At 39.9% G+C, this 22,071-nt stretch overlaps 1 protein-coding gene across 1 annotated transcript in view; it reads right to left on the reverse strand.

Annotated features, from left to right (window-relative positions):
* Positions 1-22,071, reverse strand: part of CSMD1 (CUB and Sushi multiple domains 1) — a 1,554,536-nt gene that overhangs the window by 174,734 nt on the left and 1,357,731 nt on the right. The window contains exons 40-42 of the mRNA XM_058524846.1: positions 18,684-18,753; positions 12,573-12,689; positions 5,259-5,468 (exon numbers count right to left, since the gene is read on the reverse strand). Of these exons, the coding sequence (XP_058380829.1) occupies positions 5,259-5,468; positions 12,573-12,689; positions 18,684-18,753 (397 nt within the window). The remainder of the gene's footprint in view (positions 1-5,258; positions 5,469-12,572; positions 12,690-18,683; positions 18,754-22,071) is intronic.

Genomic DNA, 22,071 nt, shown 5'->3' on the forward strand with positions numbered 1-22,071 from the left:
ATGCCCTTTGATGAAGTCCAATACTCATATTTTCTGACCCCTGAGATCCAAGCTAAGCTAAAAATAGTACCCATCCACCTGGTCTCCACGACTAGAAACCCATCCACGTGGTCTCCATAACTAGATACCCATCACCTTGGTCTCCATGACTAGAAATCCATCCACCCAGTCTCAATGGCTAGAGACACATCCACCTGGTCTCCATGACTAGAGACCCATCCACTTGGTCTCCATCCACCTAGTCACTATGACTAGAGAACCATCCACCTGGTCTCTATAACTAGAGACCCATCTATCTGGTCTTCACAACTAGAGACTCATTCACCTGGTCTCCATGACTAGAGACCCATCCACCTGGTCTCTATGTCTAGAGAACCATCCACCTGGTCTCCATAACTAGAGACCCATCCATGTGGTCTTCACGACTAGAGACTCATCCATCTGGTCTTCACGAGTAGAGACCCATCCACCTGGTCACTACAACTAGAGATGCATCCAGCTGGTCTCCATAACTAGAGACCCCCCCAACCTAGTCTCCATGACTAGAACTGAGAGTGTCACATCACCCATGCTGCCCCATTAAGAATGTGTTCTCAGAATGTTTAGAAATTCTGCCAGAGAAAGAGGGATTCTGTCCTTGCTGGCTATGGTATGGTTAGACTGTGGCCATGTCCCCATCTGTATTAGAACAGAAAAAGCTGACAGAGAAAAATAGAAGAGGAGCAGAGAGAATGCTAGAGTGCTAGGTTCCAGTCATGCCTCACTCTGGATAGAACCTTGCACTTTTTACTTAAACCAGTTTGAGTCAGGGTAGCATCATATACAATCACTTAAAACTGACTAGAGAACATCCTGGGTCTTTGCTCCTGAAGGGTAGCAGAACACGTCACCCCAAAACATGCCACTTTGGCGTTATGATTATTTTGAGCTGAAGGCAATGGAGAGGAAGCAGATACAAGAAGAGCTCTCTTCTCTCACCCTATTTGCCTAAAAGCAGGACATAAATTTACAATGGTGTCCCCTTGCCCTCTCTACCTGGAAGGACAAAGGTTAACCCCAGGATTCAACTCTAGACCCTTGTCAGTGGAGAAGGCATGACTTAAAGCTGCATAGTAAAGCTAACTCTTATTTACCTTGTTTTTCCTGGTAATCTTCCCTAACTGGCCTCCCTACACCTTTCTTTCTTTTGTCTATAGCTCAAGATGGTATTTAAGCCAGAGTTCTAAGCCACCTCTGAGAGTTACTCACTTGTCTCTGAGTATCTCCAGTGTATACATGAGGTATAAATGTTAATAAACTTCTGTTTGTTTTTCTCTTGTTAATCTGTCTTTTTTTACAGAGGTCTCAGTCAGAAGGACAGGGGAAAATTATTTTTCCTCCCTTGCATTCTCTACCTTATTAATTAAATCTAGTCAGTAATTAATGGTACTCGACTTGTCTATGGAACCCAGGACAATCTACAGATTTGATCAAGTCTCTGTAATTTCACTATGATGCTTATTACTAAATGCATGAACATATCTATACAACACAAAATGAACAACAACCTAATTTTGATCCTTTAGTTTCCTACCCTTGGGATTTGTGGTGGGACTGCAAGAGATGGAAAGAAAAGAAGAGAAAAATAGTACTGTGCAGATATTTTCATATGAGTAACTATACCCAAGAGACACTCGGGGTCATTTGCACACAGGGTAGGACAGCCAGTGCCTTGGGTTTCCTGATAGGCACTACAAGTCCCATTATGTTTGCTAAACTGTACTTCTTTGGCTTTCAGGCACAATCCCATAAAGAGGCCTACTACAAAACAAAATATTACCAAGCTGGGACACATGGTATTCTAATCCAGCCTGGATAGTCAGAGAATGCCTTCTCCAGGAGACTACAGATAGACTGAGTCCTAAATGACCAATGGACGGAGAATGGGGATGGAGATGGAAAACATGTGAGGCTGACATTACTTCACCTGTGAAAGCCGAGAGGTAGAAAGGATCATGGCTCCTGGGAAATACTTTAGAAGAGCAAATGGCTGAAGCACAGAAAGAGAGAATAGGGTGGAGAAAGACAAGGCTGGGGATCAAGCTCGTTACAGATTTTGAACTGTATTCTAAGAATATAGTGAGGCGTATCAGATTATGTCACCTCAAAACATGCCTCTTTGACGTATGGATTATTTTGACCTAAAGGCCATTTTGAACCAGCAGAAGCAGGGAAAGCTCTAAAAACAGGGCACATGTTTTCCTTTTGTAAAGGAAATTTACATTCATAAAGGGAATTTCCATTTGTAGAAATGTCACTTTTTCCTGTACCAGTAAGAGGAGGACTTTTAACCACTGCTCTCAATGGAGAAGGCACCGACTTAAATCTGTACAACAAACCTTACTAAACAGCCCTTGTTTACCACACTTTTCCTGGTCCTCTTCCCCTAACTTGTCTCCCCCTCCTAGAAGCCCCAAGCCCCTTTTCCTTTCTTTTATCCTTAGATGGCACATAAACCCAAGTTCTAATCACTCCTTTGAGTTACTCATGTTTGGGTGTTCCCAGGTGTATGTGCGATGCACATGTTAATAAACTTCTGTTTGTTTTTCTCTTGCTAATCTATCTTTGGCCAGTCTCATTCACAGGGGTCCAGCTGGAGAACCTAAGACAAGAAGAGGAAAAGATTTTTTCCTCCCCAACAATAGGAAAGTGTGGAAAAGACTTTATTCAAGAAAGGAACATTTCACGTTTGCTTTTCAGAAAGATGAAAGAAGTAGGAAGAATACGTTTGCTAAGACCTTTACGAGACTGACAATTTTCTAGGAAAAAGAAGAGGGTGGTTAGGACTAGGAGTGGTGATGGAAATGGAGGAAGTGGGCAGGATTACAGAGATATTGCAGAGCTGGGGAAAGGATTTGATAATTGAGTTAATATTGGGAGGAGGGACAGAGAGGCGTCAAGAGTAACATTGGTTTTACAACTGAAGCCACTGGATAAAATGTACACTATTTACTTAGTACAAAGGGGAAGGTTGGAAGATAAACATACCTGGGAGGGAAAACTGTGAGCTCAGTTTTGGACACAGGGTTCAAGTGCCTGTGCGATGCCCAGTGGGGATGTGGAGTGGTGACACGGACGCTGAGTTCTGGGACTCACAGAACTGGAATTGCTGACATGAACAGAAGAGCTATCGATTACTGGTTACTACCACGGTCTTTGAATCCAGGAGAGTGGATGACACTCACGGAAAGTGAACAACAAAAATGTAGGTGGACTCCGACTGAGTCCTGTACCTAAAATTGTCGGTTAGAAGATGACAAAGAAGCAAAGAAGATAAGGAAGTAGCCAGTGAGATGGCAGAATAAGCGAGACTGTGCTGTCCCGAAGCCAAGGGGAAAGGGGCGCTGAGCCAGAAGTGATAAGGTGCTGAATGATCCTGAGGAACATGAGAAATGGAGCATGCCCCGGGATTCAGTGACAGGAAGAACTCCTGACATGGATGATCGTGTCAACAGAATGGTGTGTCAAAGCTAGATAAGAATGGGTAAGAGAAGTGAGGAAGGGGTGTAGAAACTGAGAAAGCTGGCATAGATAATTCCTCTAACAATGTTTCTTAGAAAGTGAAAGCTGAAGGAAGATAGGGGTCAAATGTATGGAAAAAATTACATATAAACAGCTGTGTGTCCGTATGAGAGAGAGAGATGGACTTGACAATACTTGAAACGCTATTGGGAAAGATCTAGTGGAGAAGTAGCGGCTGAAAATGCAATCAAGAGAAAGTAATTCCTACTTGAAGGGCTCTGAAAGAGCAGAAAGAAACGTACCTAGAGCTTCGGGCAGAGGACAGATTGGGTTTAAGAAGAAGGGGTATTCTCTTCTGTTTGAAAAGGAGAAAAAGTAGAAAAGTGTGGGCAGATCTGCGTGGAGGTATGTTGGTGGAAGCTGTTTCCTCTCTGATTTCTTTCTCTGTGTGTGCGTGTGTGTGTGTGTGTGTGTGTGTGTGTGTGTGCCTTTCAAGTAGGAGGTGATGCTGTTTGCTGAAGGGGGAAATAGAGTCGGGAAACAACGAAAGACGCAGCGTGTACATAGAGAAATTCTGGCAATGTCACCCATCATATTCCTCACCAGCCCAGATTTTATTTCCCTCTCTTCTTTCCTCCTTACTGGATTCCTATTTTAAGAGACTCAAATTCTGGAAATCTGAATTTATATTCCCCCCCCCTTTTTTTTGTGAGGAAGATCAGCCCTGTGCTAACATCTGCCAATCCTCCTCTTTTTTTGCTGAGGAAGACTGGCCCTGGGCTAACATCTGTGCCCATTTTCCTCCACTTTATATGCGACGCCGCCACAGCATGGCTTGCCAAGCGGTGCTTCGGTGCGCAACTGGGATCCGAACCGGCCAACCCCGGGCCGCCGCAGCAGAGCGCACACACTTAACCATTTGCGCCACCGGGTGGGCCCCTATATTTTATAACAATGTCTAAAAGTTTTACACAAAATACCATTCTTTTTCAGTAATAAAATATTGAAGCTCTATTTTCAAGGACAATCTATGAAATTAAAGAAAGCAAGTCATTTAGTCATGTTAAAAAAAAAGAAAAGGCCCTACTTTTGACATTTTCAACTTCATTTAACAATATTAAAGAAAAAGCCAGCTAAATTATTGGTATGAAATGAAAATTTTGAACTTTTTCCTATGTCAAAAATGCTTTGATGATGGTTGATTTAAACTTTTCTTAGAGTCTCATATTGGGATGGTTTAAAAAACGATGAAGTTCATTCACTAAATTTTTTTTTTCTGGCATAATTGGAACACAACTTGAATAGTACAGATTGCCATTATTTTAGGCTGAGCCAAGGCTTAAGTACACGAGAGACTCTGCCAGACCCTCTTCCATTATGAATTGACTCCCTATACCATAGTGCTGAAGAGACAAGACCTACAAGTGGCCGAGAGGACACGGTGGCAAATGAGAAGGCTATGTGATGCTGAGGCTGGTGGCCTAGAAGGCATGCGATGATGGCCGTAGGAGAGAGGGAGAGAAGGGAGTGTGCGTGAAGCTGTGATGAGAGTATAGCTGGTTATATCTTTGTGCCTATGTCCTCATTTGTGGCTACAAGAATAGCAGTGGCTCCACTACCCACCAGAAAACAGTATTCCACCAAAAATGATTCCAGTTCTAAAGTTTTTAACCAATTGGAGAGATCTACACTTCAATAAAATTTAAATGTAAGAAGCAGACCTAGGATTTATTTATTTTTTTTTTTTGATTTCTTACCTTGGTAAGCGAGTTTAAATCCCTGCCGGTTTTGTGAATGGTCGCTGTAAAAGTGGATGAGTGTTTCATGTGTTGTACTTAGCAATGCCGAGGGTAGGTCGGTGCCACTGAACTGCCCGATCATAGGGCTGGTGTGGTAAGGTCCATTCTGAATTTCAAGGTAGTCGTGATTAGCTTCAGTAGAAAAATTCAGAAATTGAATATGTGCACCTATGAAAAAATAGGCAAAATTTGTGCAAGTTAATATCAAAGTTTATAACATCAATGTTTACTAAAAGTGATTAAAATTCTATCAGTCTCTTCAAACAGTATCTCTCTAGGAGGCACAACAGCTTAGTCATGGTGGAGGAGAGCACACATTTTGGATCACAACAGGCTTTGGTTCAATTTCATCTGTGCCACCAACAAAGGTCCATGTAATTAATATTCCTGAGTCAACTTATTCGTGAAATATGAATATTACCAGCACTGCATCACAGAGATACACAGGTATAATTCTTAGAATGGTGACTTATATTCATACACATGGCAATGATTTTGTCCAGCTGCTATGATACTTATTACAACCAAAAACACAAGGCTGTAATTGTGTGTCACATCATCCTTAAGTTAATTAACAGTTTTATCAAGAGAGAAGCCAATATAGATCTAAAGAAGTGCAACAAACTTTCAAAGTGGCTTTTAAATGGATGGCCATCCCATTGCACAAGAAATTTGTTAGTTCAGCAAAGTGATTGTTTCAAAATTGTGTTATGCCCACAAAGCAAATTATTGACGCGTGCAAGATATCCAATCCAATAAACCCCACGATGATGCTCACAAGTCAGTCTAAGAGCCTGGCACAGTTTAACATACCAAAAGGCGGTCCAAATGACCAATGTCATAGGTAATACATTGATCTGTATACCAGATAAGTTATCGCTGATAATTTAGAAGAAAATCAAAATCATTTAGAGTTATTTGCTATGGTGTTGTGGCATTTTAAAAAACTTATTTGACTACTGTGTCTGAAATATCTTAATTCATGTAAATGGTTTATTTGGAACTCTAACATTAGGTTTTGCATAAGCACATGAAAGAAGAAAAGAAAAGAAAGATTGAGGGAGGGAGGGAGGAAAGAAAGAGAGTAAGAGGGATGAGTGGAGCTCTTAGTCCCTCCGTTCTGACCCGTCCCCCTACACGGCTGTGACAGTTGACCTATTTGATCACTTAGTAAGCTACACATCAGTACCCGATTTATTCCCTCACTCGTTGCTGAATTAAAAACACAGTTTTCTTTCGTAGCATGTCCCGCAAATCTGATAAAAAAGAGTTTTGTTACTAATAAATAAAGGGTACCAACAAATCCTTTTTCCCTTTTTTTGGTGATTACGTCAAGCCCACAAAACCCTTGTGGTCCACAGAGTTTCATAAACACCCATCGCTTTGGTCACCATGAGGTAGAACGCAGAAGCTGACACAGGAACAACCAAAACAGCTGTTGAATTACAGATATTTCTATTTATGCCCAAAAAGTACCAGATAGGATGTGAAACTAGGGCAAGATTAGAACCCTTAAAAACTTATTCACTATTTGGGTATAAAATCAAATAGCAGGGAAATGGCTTAAAATATGCTCATTTCCCTCATAAATGTGCACGTGCAGATTTCAGATGTATTTATCCAGAAATACATTTTCAAATTCATAGGATGACACAGTCAAGGAGGAAATGAAAGACAGCGAGCAGATCAAGGGTAAAAAAATTAAAGATGGCCAATATCTCGAAAGTACAGGAAACAGTGACAGTGGCCTTTTACTGATCTGGAATTAAATTTGAAATGCAAGTATATATATTATTATTTTATGAAAAAAATTAGCATTTTAAGCAGGATAAAGTATCCAGTCACATATCAAACTGCCTAATACATATCAGGAAATAGAACAGAGCCCAGTTCTAATCTGGTTCAAAATGGAATTATTTAGCTTTCTAATTTTCAGCAAATTGTGTCCAGTTTGACATCATAAAGCCAAAATGAAGGGATTAAAATAAGCATAACCGATTATCCTTGTATTATCTCATGGAATACTGGAAAAAAACATGTTATTTCAACAAGAAACCAATCTGAATGCCCATCTTCAGTGGAATTTACACAACAAATCTCATTCTATTGTTGTTACACATTGAAAATGAACTGTCAGGAAAAGGCATCTGCACAAAGCACTTTTCCTTTGGACTCTGACAAAACTTTGAATAGTGATGTGACCATGACTTCAGAGTTAAACCCTCATTTTTTAGTTGATAGAACTTGTGAATATTAAATTGCTCTATTTCATATTTTCTGGTGTAATAAACATGGCAAAAAGAGTTAGTAGTTATAGAATTCAGTGAATATTTGAAGAACCTTTACATGTTCTCTATGCCTCTGGATGGTCAAAAAGGCATGGTCATTTGGGATTGCAAGGTATGTAGTATTAGTGTAGTGGTTTTTAAATATAAAAAGTAATGGTAAAACAGAAAAAGTTGGTTGCATTTCTGTCAATTATGCCTTTAGAAATTTTCAAGAAAATAGAGACAGAAATTCTGAGTTGATTGGGCTCATGCCAAAGCAACACAAAACAGCAACCCAAGTCTCTGAAAAGAAAAGAAACCAGCAACAAGTCATTAGAGAATTTGGTTTAGCTACTAAAAGCAGTTAACACTTAAAAGATGCCTTCTCCATATCAGGCATTTGCATTACTTCAGAACAGCCCTATGAGAATGATATTGTATTGTACTCATTTTAAAGGTAAAGGGTTCAAAACATTTTGTGCAAATTCATGCCTTCTGTAATTGATAGCGCTGGGATTTCTATTCAGCTAAACTCAGAGCCCAAAAATATGAGCAGCCAAGACATACACTGCCCACCCCCAAGCCAGAAGTCACCTGATCATTTCCAGAGACAAGCCGCATTCACACTGAGGCAGGAGGTAGGAAATAGTTGTCACCGGAATGAATAGAGATGAGAGACAAAGGTGATTTTCACATGATGCCAAAGCAACCAGCCACTTTTGCCTACGCAATTAAATTGTTGATTGATCCGTGGGAGTGGATCATGGGAGGGAAGTGCGATTCATCAAAAGATTTATTTGATTAAACAGGTAGCTGCTTAACTAACGGATTACATAATCTATCAGGCGGTCCCCTGCACACTCAGTTGTATGGAAAGACTCAAAACACACCAAGAAAAATCCTCCATGAATGAAAAAAATCAAATATATTTTTCCTGAAGAAAGGGCAATGAGGTCTCATATTCTGGATAAGTGTGTTATTTCGGGCAGCGGGAGGAACTGGAATCATCCACACTTACCAGTACAATAGTCAATTCTCGCCCTGAGCAACCAAATACCTAAACTGACAATCAAGGAAACCAGAATGTAAGTTCAGATATCTGAGACAGCATTGGAAGAAATGGAGGAACTAACTTTATAAATATTGAGGTAAAACTTATTTTTAAGAAAAATCTAGAGGAATAGTAGCAATTATTTTTTGTTATTCACTTTAAAGATTTTCTTTATCTTGCTGTTTCTTACTAAGTAATATTCTATCTCTACTTCCAATTTGTCAAAATCTCATGATTTATGCACTGTTTAAGCAAAGCAATTTATATTAAATAAAAAATATTTGTAAGGATCTTATGAAAAATCTTTGTGCATTTCTCGTCTTATTTTGATTAAAAGTGCTCATCCATAAGTTGGAGAAATGTTTTCTAAAGTAGTCTGTGACTCTACCATCCAAAATACCAGAGGTGCTAAGTAATAAAACTGTGGAATTCTTTTCCTCATCTGGCCAGGGGTGCTGACACAGCATCCAGGGGCAGGCTGCCAGAATCTTCCTGGTAACAACTCGACTTCCACGAACGGTTCTTGTACACAGCAAACTTTGAGAACCGCTGGTCTAAGCAATCATTTTCCTTGGTTTACGGCCTTCCAAGTTTAAGTAGATATAACTCACAATAAATCTGACATGCTCTTTGGGTCTTAGGTAAGCAAGTTTCCCATAATGTCTGTTTCTCGATGAACCTTCTAATGATACTGCAAAAAAACGTTGTTTAAAATTGTTTCCCACACCTCCAGGAAAGAGATCGGGCTAGTAAAAGACCTTACCTCCCTACACACACGTGCACAGACACATATATGCAGACACACACATACACAGACACCCAAAGCAGGAAATGTGACATTGAGCACATTTTCTACGAAGAACTGGTTCACTCCACCATATTCATTAACGTAAACTTCCCATCACATTATGTCTTTTCCCAGCATGAAGGAGGAAATATCTTTTTAGTATTATCTTCCAACTTGATTACCAAAATCATGCAAACAGCAGATGTTTTACAGGTAAAACATCTATTGTGACATCAGTAGAAATATATTTTTCCAACCCCCCAATTGTTCCGCTAGGAAAACAAGGGCCCTTCCTGGGTTGTAATTACAGGAAACGTTCCAGAGTCACCCTAAGGTTAGGAAGCAACATGGGAGCTCAAGGAAGGGAGAAATGATAATTAAAAGATATGGTGGTCATCTTTGCTGTGTTCCCAATTTTTCTTTTTATAAGAAACTTCTGGAGTGCTTGATTTAAAAATGCAGATTCCTGGGCTTCAAACCCAAATTTAATTTCTCAAAATTCCCATGGGAGAGGTCTGACGTTTGCCTAGCATTTGGGGGATTCTGGGAAGCAGCTGCTGCCAAAAGCAAAGTTCAGGAAAAGGAAGGTACTGGGAAAATGGTCACCCTGTGTACGATCGCAATTGGTTTGACCCCAGTAGAGATCAAACAGGAGAATCTATTCTGCAGGCAACAGAGTTAAGGGAAGAAGCAAGAATGAATCAGAATCTGAATCTAGTCTGAGACCCCTTCCAATGACCCAGATGAAAACACGTCCCATGCAGCTGAAAATGTGGTTTGGCATGTGAGAGCAAGATGAGGGATGGTGTTTTAAGTACGTGTCTAGAAGGGAGAGTTAAAACTATAGGGTGACAGATATTACCAGGGAGAAGAGGCCAAGATAAAAGAAGACTGGGAATGCAGAGAATAATTCACTTAAGAGTTTTCAAAAACCTGATGGGGGACTATAAGCCAGGCAGTAAAATTTTCTCTGAGTCTGCGAAATGCCCTATAATTATTTAAGCCCCAGAAAACTTCACAGCAAGGAGAGAAAAATTTCAAATATTCACCATGTCAGGGGAACTACTCCACTTAGATTACAAAATTCATCACAGACAATGCTGGTGTTTTACTTAAATTCAATCTGTAACAAATTATTCTGAAGCATAACTATATCTATTCTAAAAAGCTAGGGACAGTCACACTATTTTGTATGTAATTAGGATTTAAGACATAAAGTTTCTTTTCACTTTTTCTTCCAGATGCTTTTTTAAACCCCATACTATTCAAATATTTCACAGACTTAAATCATTTTGATTATAATATTTCATAAATCTTTTTTTCATTTCAGCCTTTCTTTAAATAAATATTTTGTATAGATTCATAGATCGTGATAATGCAGTCTGACAATTTAACTGCTTTTTTTTGTCCTGAATTATTCTCTTGCATATTTGAGAGAGCTAGATGAGGAAATGTGCCAAACCAGAGCCTTCCCAAATTATAGAACAGTAAAGTTGGGAAAATAAATTAAGAAAATCTGTATATCCATTCATGGATAAAATATTTCTAATGATGTTTGAAAGGCCAGTGGGAATTATTTGGAACAATAATAATAATAAAATAGCTGACCATCTTTTTTTTGTTTGCTGTTGTCATTCACGACATGCCGAGCCTTGCACTAAACTTCTCGCCTGAATTGTGTGTCAGTCCTCACCATGTCCCTGTGTGCTATTTCAGCTTTAGAGATGAGGATGCTGAGGTTCCTGGAGATACTCTCATTTACGACTCTGCTGGAACATCCTGGGTCCCATGTATCTGTAGTCCAACCCTTAACCCTGACTCAAAGATTCGCACCAACCACGTCCGTATCTTCAGAGGCCCACGGTAAGAAAATGGACCCAGCTTTTGAGAATAACTGAGCCAATGTTGGATAAAATCTTTCAAAGGCCTCTGTTTCATCTAGAGCAGAATTACTGCCTCTATGCTCAGAGAGTTCGTGATGTAAAAGGCAAAATTACACTAAAAAACTTGGAAGAAATTGAGAGTCTGTGTATCCTCTTGTGAAGTCTCCCCCCTTCTCACCCCGCAAACCCTCTGGGTGGCCCCTGAAAGAATTCCATGGAAGTGAACCTCACGTGTGTGTTCCCCAGTGGGGGTGCCCTCCCATGCCCCCCCCTCCCTGGTGCAACAGTCCGCATCAGTGAACAGCCTGTCCATGTCCGCACACCTGACCCAGGCTGCCAGGCCCTCATGCCCACTGTTACTCCTGGCTCCCCTCTGATGAGCAAGTGGACCCTCCCCTTTCCACGCTGCCCTTCTGCCGCTGCCATCCTGGGCAGAGATTTTTAAAGCAAAAGCTTTGAAAACAATAAAAAATGTGATCTTCTTCTAGAGCAGGGATTTTCATTTTTGCTTACGTTCATTCAACTAACATTTATTGAGCATGTACGTTCTCAACTGCTATCCCCTACGACAGTGAATGAGTATCAGATTTAGTACACCCATCATACTGTGAGATTTTGTGAAAGTCACGGTGGGGAAAACCCAGATTAATGAGCTAAAATACGAAGGAAATCACGAGGCAGACAGGGAAAGACGTGATAGAGAATCAAAATTTCACAAAGTCCATGCACTTCTGAAGAAGGCCAGGATGAGATTTCAGTGTACATAATAATTAAAATTATGGATTACTTAAGGTGGATGATCTGAAAGTTCATAACTATTCAAAAAATCCATTTTCATACACCTAAATCAATACACGAAATAATTACAAAAATTTATCAAATGATACTAAAATGTGTCATTACCTGAAAAAGCCTTAAAAATTGTTCAAAAGAAACAATAACCATTATTGAGTTCCAGAGACAGATTATAAAAGGCAGTATTATAAATAAAGAGATTGATAATTTAATTAGGGATGTTACATTTTGCACTTCACGTGCCTACTATATCATCATTCAGCTAATTTCATTTGCCTTGAAGAGAGTGGCACGGCTGAATTGATTTTTTCAAATAACTTTCTGTTCTCAAAGTTATTCTGTCAAAGCTTTATTTGAATCTGTAACCCACTTTCAATTAAAGACACGGTTATGTCAACAGAATGAGGCACATTTTTTATTCAAGTGAATTCTTTCCAAGATACAAATTAAAAAGTTGAATTTTTAGGAATTAAAAATATTTTCACTTACCATAGCCAACGGGCAGCGCAATCCTCCAGGTGCAGTCCAGGTTGTTGGGGTACGCTCCTGGGAACCCCGGACTCAGGATGACGCCGCCCATGCTGTTCAGTGTCCCTCCGCAGGTCGCTGTGAAATGGACAATTGTAGTTAGGCTGGTGACTCATTGGTTTCTAGCAAGGACATGAACTCCGCCTGCTCTCCTCCACCACGCTCAGTAAAACCAGTCTTCAGACGTGAATTTTGCCCCTAATTACAGCACATACACAATGCAGTGTGCACTTTACTTAAGTATGGGCCTGGCTCTCTCCCTTGAGTGTCAGATGCTTAAGAACAAAGACTAGTTTTGAATTTGTTTTTTATTTTATAAAATGAGCACAATAACACTTGCTGCAAAAGGTGTTGTGAAAATTAAATGAAATATTATACATATACTAACTAATAAAATCCAGGCAGCTAGCAGGCCTTGCACTAATGGAAGCTATTATTACGTATAGAAAAAGCTAGTACGGTCCACACTATTTCCAGCAAGAATCAAGCATTTCTTTAATTTACAATAATAATTTAATAGAAGTTCCTGAAATGCCTTCTGCATGATCCGAGAAGGATGAAATTATATTCACTGTTCAGTCCAATTTTGGTGGTTAGCACTATTTGTGGTATTCAAATTGTTGAGGAAGGCGAGGAAAAAGAACATCTTTTGAGAGTTTATTTAGTATTTGTATGTCTTTTTTTTTCCCTTTACTTATAATATTCTTTCTTTTGTTTTTTATTAAGGTATAACTGACGTGTAACATTATTAGTTTCAGGTGTACAACATAATGACTCGATATTTGTATGAACTGCTAAATGATCACCACAATAAGTCTAGTTAACATCCATCACCATAAATAGTTATAGAATTTTTTTTCTTGTGATGAGAACTTTCAAGATCTACTCTCTTAGCAACTTTCAAATATGCAATACAGTATTATTAACTATAGTCACCATGCTGTACATTACATCCCAGGACTTATTTATTTAATAACTGGAAGTCTGTACATTTTGACCCCCTTCCCCTATTTTGCCAGTTTTGCTTCTGGTACACAGAGGCTCTCAGTAAAGTTTCATGGATTTAATGCATTTTAGTCAGGCATCCAATTGACTTTCAGGTTATGAGTTGCTCTGTGTTGAGTGGTAGTATTAATTACTATTTATTTATTGTTACCTATCTGCTACCTTCTGTGCTGAGACAAATACGTCACATAATTCTCTTAACAACCTTAAAAGGCTGGTATTATTACTGCATTTACAGATAAGGAAACCAAACCTGAGGAGATTAGGAAATTTGCCTAAGGACACACACCTGATGAACAGCACAACCAGACTATTACTCCAGCTCCGTCTGGTTCCAGAACCCACATTTTAACCAGGGTACGTTACCTTCAAAATTCTGTTCAGTTGGAATGCGGCTACTGAAACCACTTTCTGCCCAGGAAATCTTATGCTGTGATGAGGGATGTGAAGATAATTCCCACATCTGGCCTTATCTTAGTTACTCACATTCATACTACTGTAGCTGATGTTTGACTATAAATCATGACTGATTTTATAACAAACATGCCAAATAATATAGGTTGCAGCAGATTAAATTCTAATATTTGACCATGTGTGACCTATTAAAATGGCAATTTCGTATATTTTCAAAGTAATAAAGCAAATGATGCCTCTTTCCAGGAAGTCACATTAAAAGGCTTAATTCCTACTCCTGCAGTGCTCTCATTAGGCAAACATTTTTGGAAGCCCTCATTCAGAGATCCCTCAGGACCTGCAGTGAAGTCTTTTTTTTTTTTTTTTTACCATCAAGGTAAAAAAGGTTTATCTGTTGAGGGTAAATTTGATAGGAGCAAACATCTAAATGTCTTATCAAGTCAAGTCCAGTGAACATGGTAATTGCTCAAGCTAGAAAATCGTAGTCTGGGTTTCAACACTGTATAAGTTAAAAATGTAAGTTTAAAAAAATTAAAAAAATGTGTTTTTGTGGAATGAGTGAATAATTCCAGCAAAGTCTTCAACATCAAATTTGTTGTTAAAATATAACCTCAACCCTTTTGATTTTGAGCATGATTTTTACACAAAAAGAGAAAAAGATTGGGAATTATAAAATACAAACAGCCGGGTACTTCCTGGGTTGAGGGCTGGGACTGTCTCACATGAGTAGCTGACCCATGCTGGCTGATAGAAGTCATCATCAATATTAATGTCTGTGTTTAATGCAGGCCAACCCTCAGTGTTTTGGACGACAGATATGGGGCCTAGATATTGGGTATTTCCCCTGTCAAACACACAATGATAATCCAGTTCCTTGAGTACTTAGTTAGAACTGCGTGCAGTTCTTCTTTTGTTCATCTATAAATGAAGCATCATTGGATGGGCATAGAAATGGAGCTTCCAAAAGATATGCATCAATCTTTTCTCCTCTGTGATATCATAAAGACTCCATCAGCAGACTTGTCTTATTTTACATTTGTTCAATGTTACCGTCAGGCTTCAGCCTTCTTCCCAGGGCTCACCTGTCCACCACCATCTGGTAGACTGCCCTCCTGCCTCCTGCTGGAGACACGCCCTCCATGCCAGCCCTTTCATATAGTTAAACAGCATCATTAGACAGTTATTGGTAAATATGGTATCTCTAAAGGACAAGGTGTTTATTTTTATAAAATAGACAGCGATCTTACATTTTTCTGGATGTATATATCTTATTTTGAGCAGATTCCTGATTTTTTGGCAAGAATATATGGAATTTTTACTCCAGGGCACAGACTATGTCCTGCTGGACAGACCCCATGGTGTAGGGAGTGCCAGCTCGGCTGCAGGGCACTGGCAAAGGGCTTGGCCACTCTGGGGTTTGTTGTGATGCTCAAAATAGTTAATATCAGTTAAGCTCTGAGAATGATACTGACACTCAGTAACCTGTAGAAAAGTATTTTGATATAAATTGTCATCGTTAGTACTATTATTTTTTAAAAAATTAGGATATGAGGCTTCCAAGAGCTAATAAGTAAAATATTATCTCTCTATGGATTTCTAATCCTAAAATCCCCCAGCTCGGATTAATCTAAAGCTAACAGCCAAGAAAACCTTTCAACCTCTCAAATCAGTCTTTGAGATTTATTGTTGGCCATTTGTGCATTTTTCCAATGAAAAACCTTTCTCTATATCTTATAAAGAATTAGGGGCAAGCAGGTGTAATGGAAGCTGACATATCTTCGACATTTGCTAATATACGAGACATTAAATAAAAGATAAAAATCAGTTATATTTGCCTAATACAGGTTACCTATTCAAATAAAATATTTCCTCACATAATATAGAGGGCCAGCAGTGACATATTGTTTGATTGAATATTTGCTGGGAGTTGATTTCATTTCAAAGTTTAAAATATTTCAATTCCCAAGTTTAAGGGACAGTGCTTCCTGTAAAAATAAACAGGAAGACCGATGTTCTGTGTAAGCGGGGAGGAGGCGGCCCCTAATGTTGGTTTCCTTGTCGTCCTTCGTTTCTCCCCTCCAATCAAGCCTGGAGTTTTAAACCTCCGTACAAATAACTTCAACTTTGTAGATGACATGGTAATCCAGACATCGATTTTTACCAAGAAATCACTTTACCGAAAAAGATACTGGTCACTAAGGACCATTTTTCACTTGTAAACGAATGTGATATGGTGGACATAATAGCGACACATACTGTTTCCCGGACGAGACTATCACAAAGGCTGAAGTCCTGTTTGTTTTAAAGGTTTGGCTTAGTTTTATGTCCCTCTATACACAACTCCATCTGTTTCCCATTCAAGGCAGTTACGTTGTATATTCCTCAAAACCATTTAACACCCAGAATTTGTGTGAGATGCAGGGAATCGGGCTGTAGAGGGACATGTAACGGAGAGTGAGTACCTTGCTTTACCTGTGGGAGCCTACACGACACACTATGCTACCATAGTCCTCAGCAAAACGGATCATAAACTGTATGTGAATCGCTCAGGGGACACTTTAAGGATATTCTGTGGCCTTGAAAATTGCGTGCATGTGGTCACCTAGAGCTGACCACTTTCTCCTGGAGCACCATCTGCAATGTGAGGATGCTTGAGGGAGCATTCTAGAGACAAGGCGGTTCTGAGTGTGCCCCACGGCAATATCCACGTGTTGGAAGCAAGAGACAGACTATGAAGGAGGCATCCGTGATCAGGTGACTTTTACAATGATCCATGCTATCTGATGCTCAATCATTGACTGGTCATTCTTGAATCAAAATTATTGTGAACCTACTATGTGCTAACGTATGGGAGAGAGTGAGGTTTGGCTCTGCCTGTAAGATCCTTGGGATTTTAGGGAGGGTAGATTAAATTACACGAAATTACACTATAGCTTCACGTGAAAGAGGAGAGTCACACACAGGGGAGAACTAACTTCCTGTTCTTCCATTTGAAGGCGGGAACCTGGAAAGGACTGAGGTGAGGGTAAGGTGGGTGAGGCACTTCCCTCAGGTGCAAATTTTAAGAGGGTGCCTGAACCCTTAAATAACATGTTAGTGGAATATTTGGAAAAATCAAAAGTAATGCCACAAAAGCCCTATGGTGAACAAAATATCAACATTTAAAATAAAGGCAGGATCGGTATTACTGATTTTTCCTCCAGCCTCAGGCCCTGTTACGGCAGGCCCAGCACTGACCACGCGGTAGGTCTGGCATGGAGAACAACATCCGCAGTGGAGGTGTGAACTGGCGTGGTGGTATCTGGCATTTGCTGAAGCACAGAACGGGAGGAAAGGGGGAGCTGTGGTTCCAGGGCCAAATCATGCAGCCTGGACAAGCCATATGCCGATGCTGGGACATACCTCTTTTGGTCAGAGGTATAGGTGCAGAGTGGGCAGGAAATTGCAGGGCCTTAAGCAGATTAACATGCCCTTTCCACTGATAAAGTTGGAGTATGGCTGCAGTTGGGGGCTGCAGGTGAGAATGCTGTGGAGCAGGATCACAATAGTTTAGAGGAGGGTGATGAGGTGTTAGGAGGCTATGAGATCTTAAAGCAGAGGTGTTAGAGATCAGAATCGCACCTGCGGACGCATTTAGGTCATAGGGTTGACAAGAGCGAGAGATCGTTTGGATTTGGGGAAGAAGAGAGAAATCTGAGACCGCATCTAGATTAGACCAAGAACGTGGATGATAACGGCAGTCTCGGAGGAAGGGGTGAGGAGGTGGGGACCGGACTTGAAGAAGGCAGTAGGTATGGGGGTTGGGGATGCTGAGTCCTACAGGTAAGGAAGCACCAGATGGGGGCGTATGGTCACCTGAGCTGTAAGGACAGATTTCTGAGTCAGACGCACAGCATGCAGGCAGTGTGTGAAGCTCTGGGCTTCCATAAGAGGGAGAACATGCAGAGTTGAAAGAAGAACAGAGAGCACTCGAACACAGCATCCTTTCCATTTCAAGGCCTTCCTGTGATGGAGGTAGAGGGAAACCAGTTGCTGTGCCCACCGAAGCTTTAAAACGCCCACCATTTAATCTACCTGAAGAGTTTATGGGGCCTCAGGGCACAGGTTCTTCCTCTTTCAATGCAGTGTTGGGAATGCTTTTCCCTAAATTAGCCGGTGGAATCCTCAGCCCTAATGAGCACATCCACAAGGGCAGACACCTTTCCGTTTCCAGAAAAGTTTCTCTCCAACTTCAAATCCCTTACGTGTATTTCTGAATACTGTTTCTGGAAACTTGATTTCCCTGAGGCTAAAGGCCTAACGAGACCACCGCTCAGACTTTCCAACGAGCTACATTCAGTCCTTCCCATAAATGAATCCACTGGCCTTCTGACACAGTGGATTTGAGTTCAGTGCCTTGAGCTAGCAATCTTGCGTCTCATCCGTGTAGCTGGGTCCAAAGATGATGAAAAAGCTGAGCCACTACGTCCAGTGGAGAGATGCGTGTTCAACCTTTGCTATACCTCTACTGCAGGATTATGTTATTATTATGTAACAAATGTTTCAAAAGGAATCTACAAGTGCATCTTTTGAAAAGAGTAGCCCAAGGAGATCACCATTACGCGTTGATAGTACACATGCCCAGCAACATAATGACAAAAGGCGTGTCCATACCGATGCAAAGAGGAGACGGGTAGTTCCAGCGACGAACAGTACCAGGCATACAAGAAATGTGGGAACGGCCCTGTTTAAGAGAAAATGAAATGAAACTCACACAACTGAAGATAGAGCTTTTAAGGATCAAATGTTTGTGAGAATATCTGTACTTTCTTTGGTTGTCCTTTTGATTTAATTACAAATGTAAAAAAAAAATCAGAAATTGTGAAATCTATTCTACTAATGTTTATTAATGTATCATATATTTTGAATCAAAATAGAAAAAAAAATCCATAATCATTGTATTTCTTTTCACTAAAAACGAAATCTGGCAATGTCCCTTTTCAACATTCTGGCAGGATGCTTTCCTAATGCTTAAAAAGATGGACTGGGCAAGTATGTCTTTTTTTTTTTTAATCATCAGAAGTTACAGCTTTTGATGTGAGAGGCTGACAATGATTAGGAAATACTAGGTATTGATTTGAAGGGTGAGATGTCAACAATACGTAATCTGCCTATGAAAAGGTATCTTTTGTGGTTGTCGACAGTTCATATACAAGTCACATGACCATTATGAGACTTCAGTACAACGGCTCAACAAAGAACTGGGTCAGTCCCTCCTTCATTGGAGAAAAAGGAGACAATATGCATTTTATTATTAGACAGCCTCACAAGCTGTCAAATTAATGTGCCTGCAATGAGATTAATGGTCATCACACAGGATCTCTTTATCCTTTAAATATGTTAAATTTTTAACTTTCAACCTTCAAAAAAATATGTCCTATTATTCCTGTTTTTTTTTTTTTTTTTCTGTGAGGAAGATCAGTCCTGAGCTAATATCCAATGCCGATCTTCCTCTTTTTGCTGAGGAAGATGGACCCTGGGCTAACATCCTTGCCCACCTTCCTCTGCTTTATATGGGACGCCGTCACAACATGGCTTGACAAGTGGTGCATTGGTGCGCACCTGGGATCCGAACCCTGGGCCGCCGGAGTGGAGTGCGTGCACTTAACCACTACGCCACTGGGCCGGCCCCATTATTCCTCTCTTAAAAATCGAACAGCAGCACGTTAAATTCTGAGATGTTTTGTGCTAAAATCTCTCTTACCATGAAAGAGATGGTAACAAATGGGTACCTCTGTGTGCAGACTCTTAATTTTTATTTTTTTCCTCATTGTGACTTGGTGGTCTTATCTGCCATGGGTATTTATCTTGTGAATTTCCATTTGCCACCCACAATTGGCATAGAGGCAATTGAAAAACAAATCTTTAACTCGTGTTAAATAATCCCAGCCACATTGGGAATGTGTCAAACAGAAGTTGCACTAATACAGTTATCAATGACAAACCGATTCCCTGAGCTTAGAAATGTTTCATACTCAATTCTTCTGCCATAAAACTCATTTTCTCATAGTTCCTGATATTTTTAAAAGTCGTTCCAGTAAAGGAAGACTACATTTATTCTTAAAGAAGACATTCTGGACAATGCTTTTCCTCCTAAAGTTCATGCTCTGTGTATACTCATTCTTTGATCCACTAAATTATCTTTAATAAATTTCTTTCTGAATTATGGATAAACATAAAGTGCAAAAGCCTTTAAAGATATTTTTTGAAGACTACCAATAAAATAGTCGTTTATTACCAACCTAGGTCATATTCTGATATTGGTTTTGGCACAAACATTTTATATTAGTGATTCCAGCTGAAATTTTTATAATGGATCCAAACAAGACAGAACTCTCTGTATTTATTTACTAGTTTAGAATGGGAATTTTCTTTTTTCATCTTTTCAAAGAACAGTAAAACAAGTCTGGAGAAGATAGGAATCATAAATCATTCAAATATTCAGGATTCACTTTCAGTGTGTCGTGTCACAGCACCTCTACGCCATGTGCATGAATCTCACTAGGACATATGCATTTATAAATATTTGTGTGTAAACTATGCAAGGAATAATGCTTTTCACGAATAATATGTAATTTATGCATACTGTCATTCCAAATATACTAATGTGCTGGCAAAACTGTCCACTTTTACTACTCAAAAAAAATTCAGAATCCTTTTTTACTCATATGAATGACAGGCTGCAGTTTGTGAACTCAAAGCTTGACACAGGTCTGTAACAGAAAAAAATAGTTTAGTTTGCATTTGAAAAACTGCTAATATGTGGCCTGATTGGGCCCTGCAGATGTGGTATCCACAGGCCTTTATCTCTAAGCAGCATATTAAAAAATTCATTATAAGAAAGGTTCTTACTAAATAATCCTTTCTATTTTCTTCTCTGAGGGCTGTCAAAGCATCACTTGTAAAAGGATGCTCATGGTAACTGTAGAGTGACATCATAAGCAAGCAGAGAGAAGATGAGCACACGTGAGCAAGAGCGAGTATTAAAGTGGGAATTGGGGAGAGAATCAAGACAGCAGGATATTCATGTGGACCAAGTCAATTTATAACGCAATCAAAAAAAAGGCATAAAAATGGCATGTCAGTATACAGTGAAGTGTCCCTCTAAATGACATCCTTTGGATGGGCCTCATAATTCTTTACAGTGTAATATACGAAACAGGAAAAGTTTGTCTTAAAGAATCAGGTAAAATAGCCTTAGTGTGCTTGGTTAAAAACTTGTTTAGGTGGCAGAATTTTTAGCAAAGCTTCCTCCTTCTTCTCTTCTCCTGTTCTACTTTGTAGGGGTCTGCCTGTCTTTTTGGGGATGCAAAGCAATTATTGTGGTACCTACGAAGACCAATAGAACGCAGGTTGCAGGTTGTTGTTATGAAGGTGCCTTCATATATATTGGTGTTTGTTTATAATAAAAACGATAATGGTTTTCACTTGCTGAAGTGTGTTAGGGGTTTTACAGGTATTTTCCCTAAACTTAAACCCTAGGCTAATTCTTACACGTGATCCCACTCGACGGGCCTGTGCCCACTTCCCCAGCTCTCCCGCCCCCCCCACCCCCCCCACCCCCGCTCTCCCATGCACTGGGGCAGCTTCCCCTTCCATCCGGTACCCACGTCACGTGGCTGAGTGAGATTCACGTGAGGTTGTGTATGTGAAGGTAGGCACTCCATCAGCATTCGGTATTTGCTGCTGCTGCTGTTTGACTTGTCTCAGTTCTGCAAGATAGTGACTCCAACACACCTGCACAACTTGAATTATACGCAACGGTGTCCCTGCTGTGTTGTTGCAACTTTCGCCTGATGCTTACTCAAGCCCTTTCATTTAAGTCGGTTGAAGAATACAACTAAAACAAATTTCCTTGAAATACTATCAGCTTCAATGTTGTAATAAAAATACACCAAAAAGTACCCTATTACCTGAATTAACTGAAGATGAGAAACGTAAGTAGGCTTGAATCTTTCTACCGGACTTTGGAAAATACACATTTGGATTTGCAATATTTGTT

Source organism: Diceros bicornis, chromosome 29 (assembly GCF_020826845.1).
Source record: "Diceros bicornis minor isolate mBicDic1 chromosome 29, mDicBic1.mat.cur, whole genome shotgun sequence".
Taxonomy (NCBI): domain Eukaryota; kingdom Metazoa; phylum Chordata; class Mammalia; order Perissodactyla; family Rhinocerotidae; genus Diceros; species Diceros bicornis.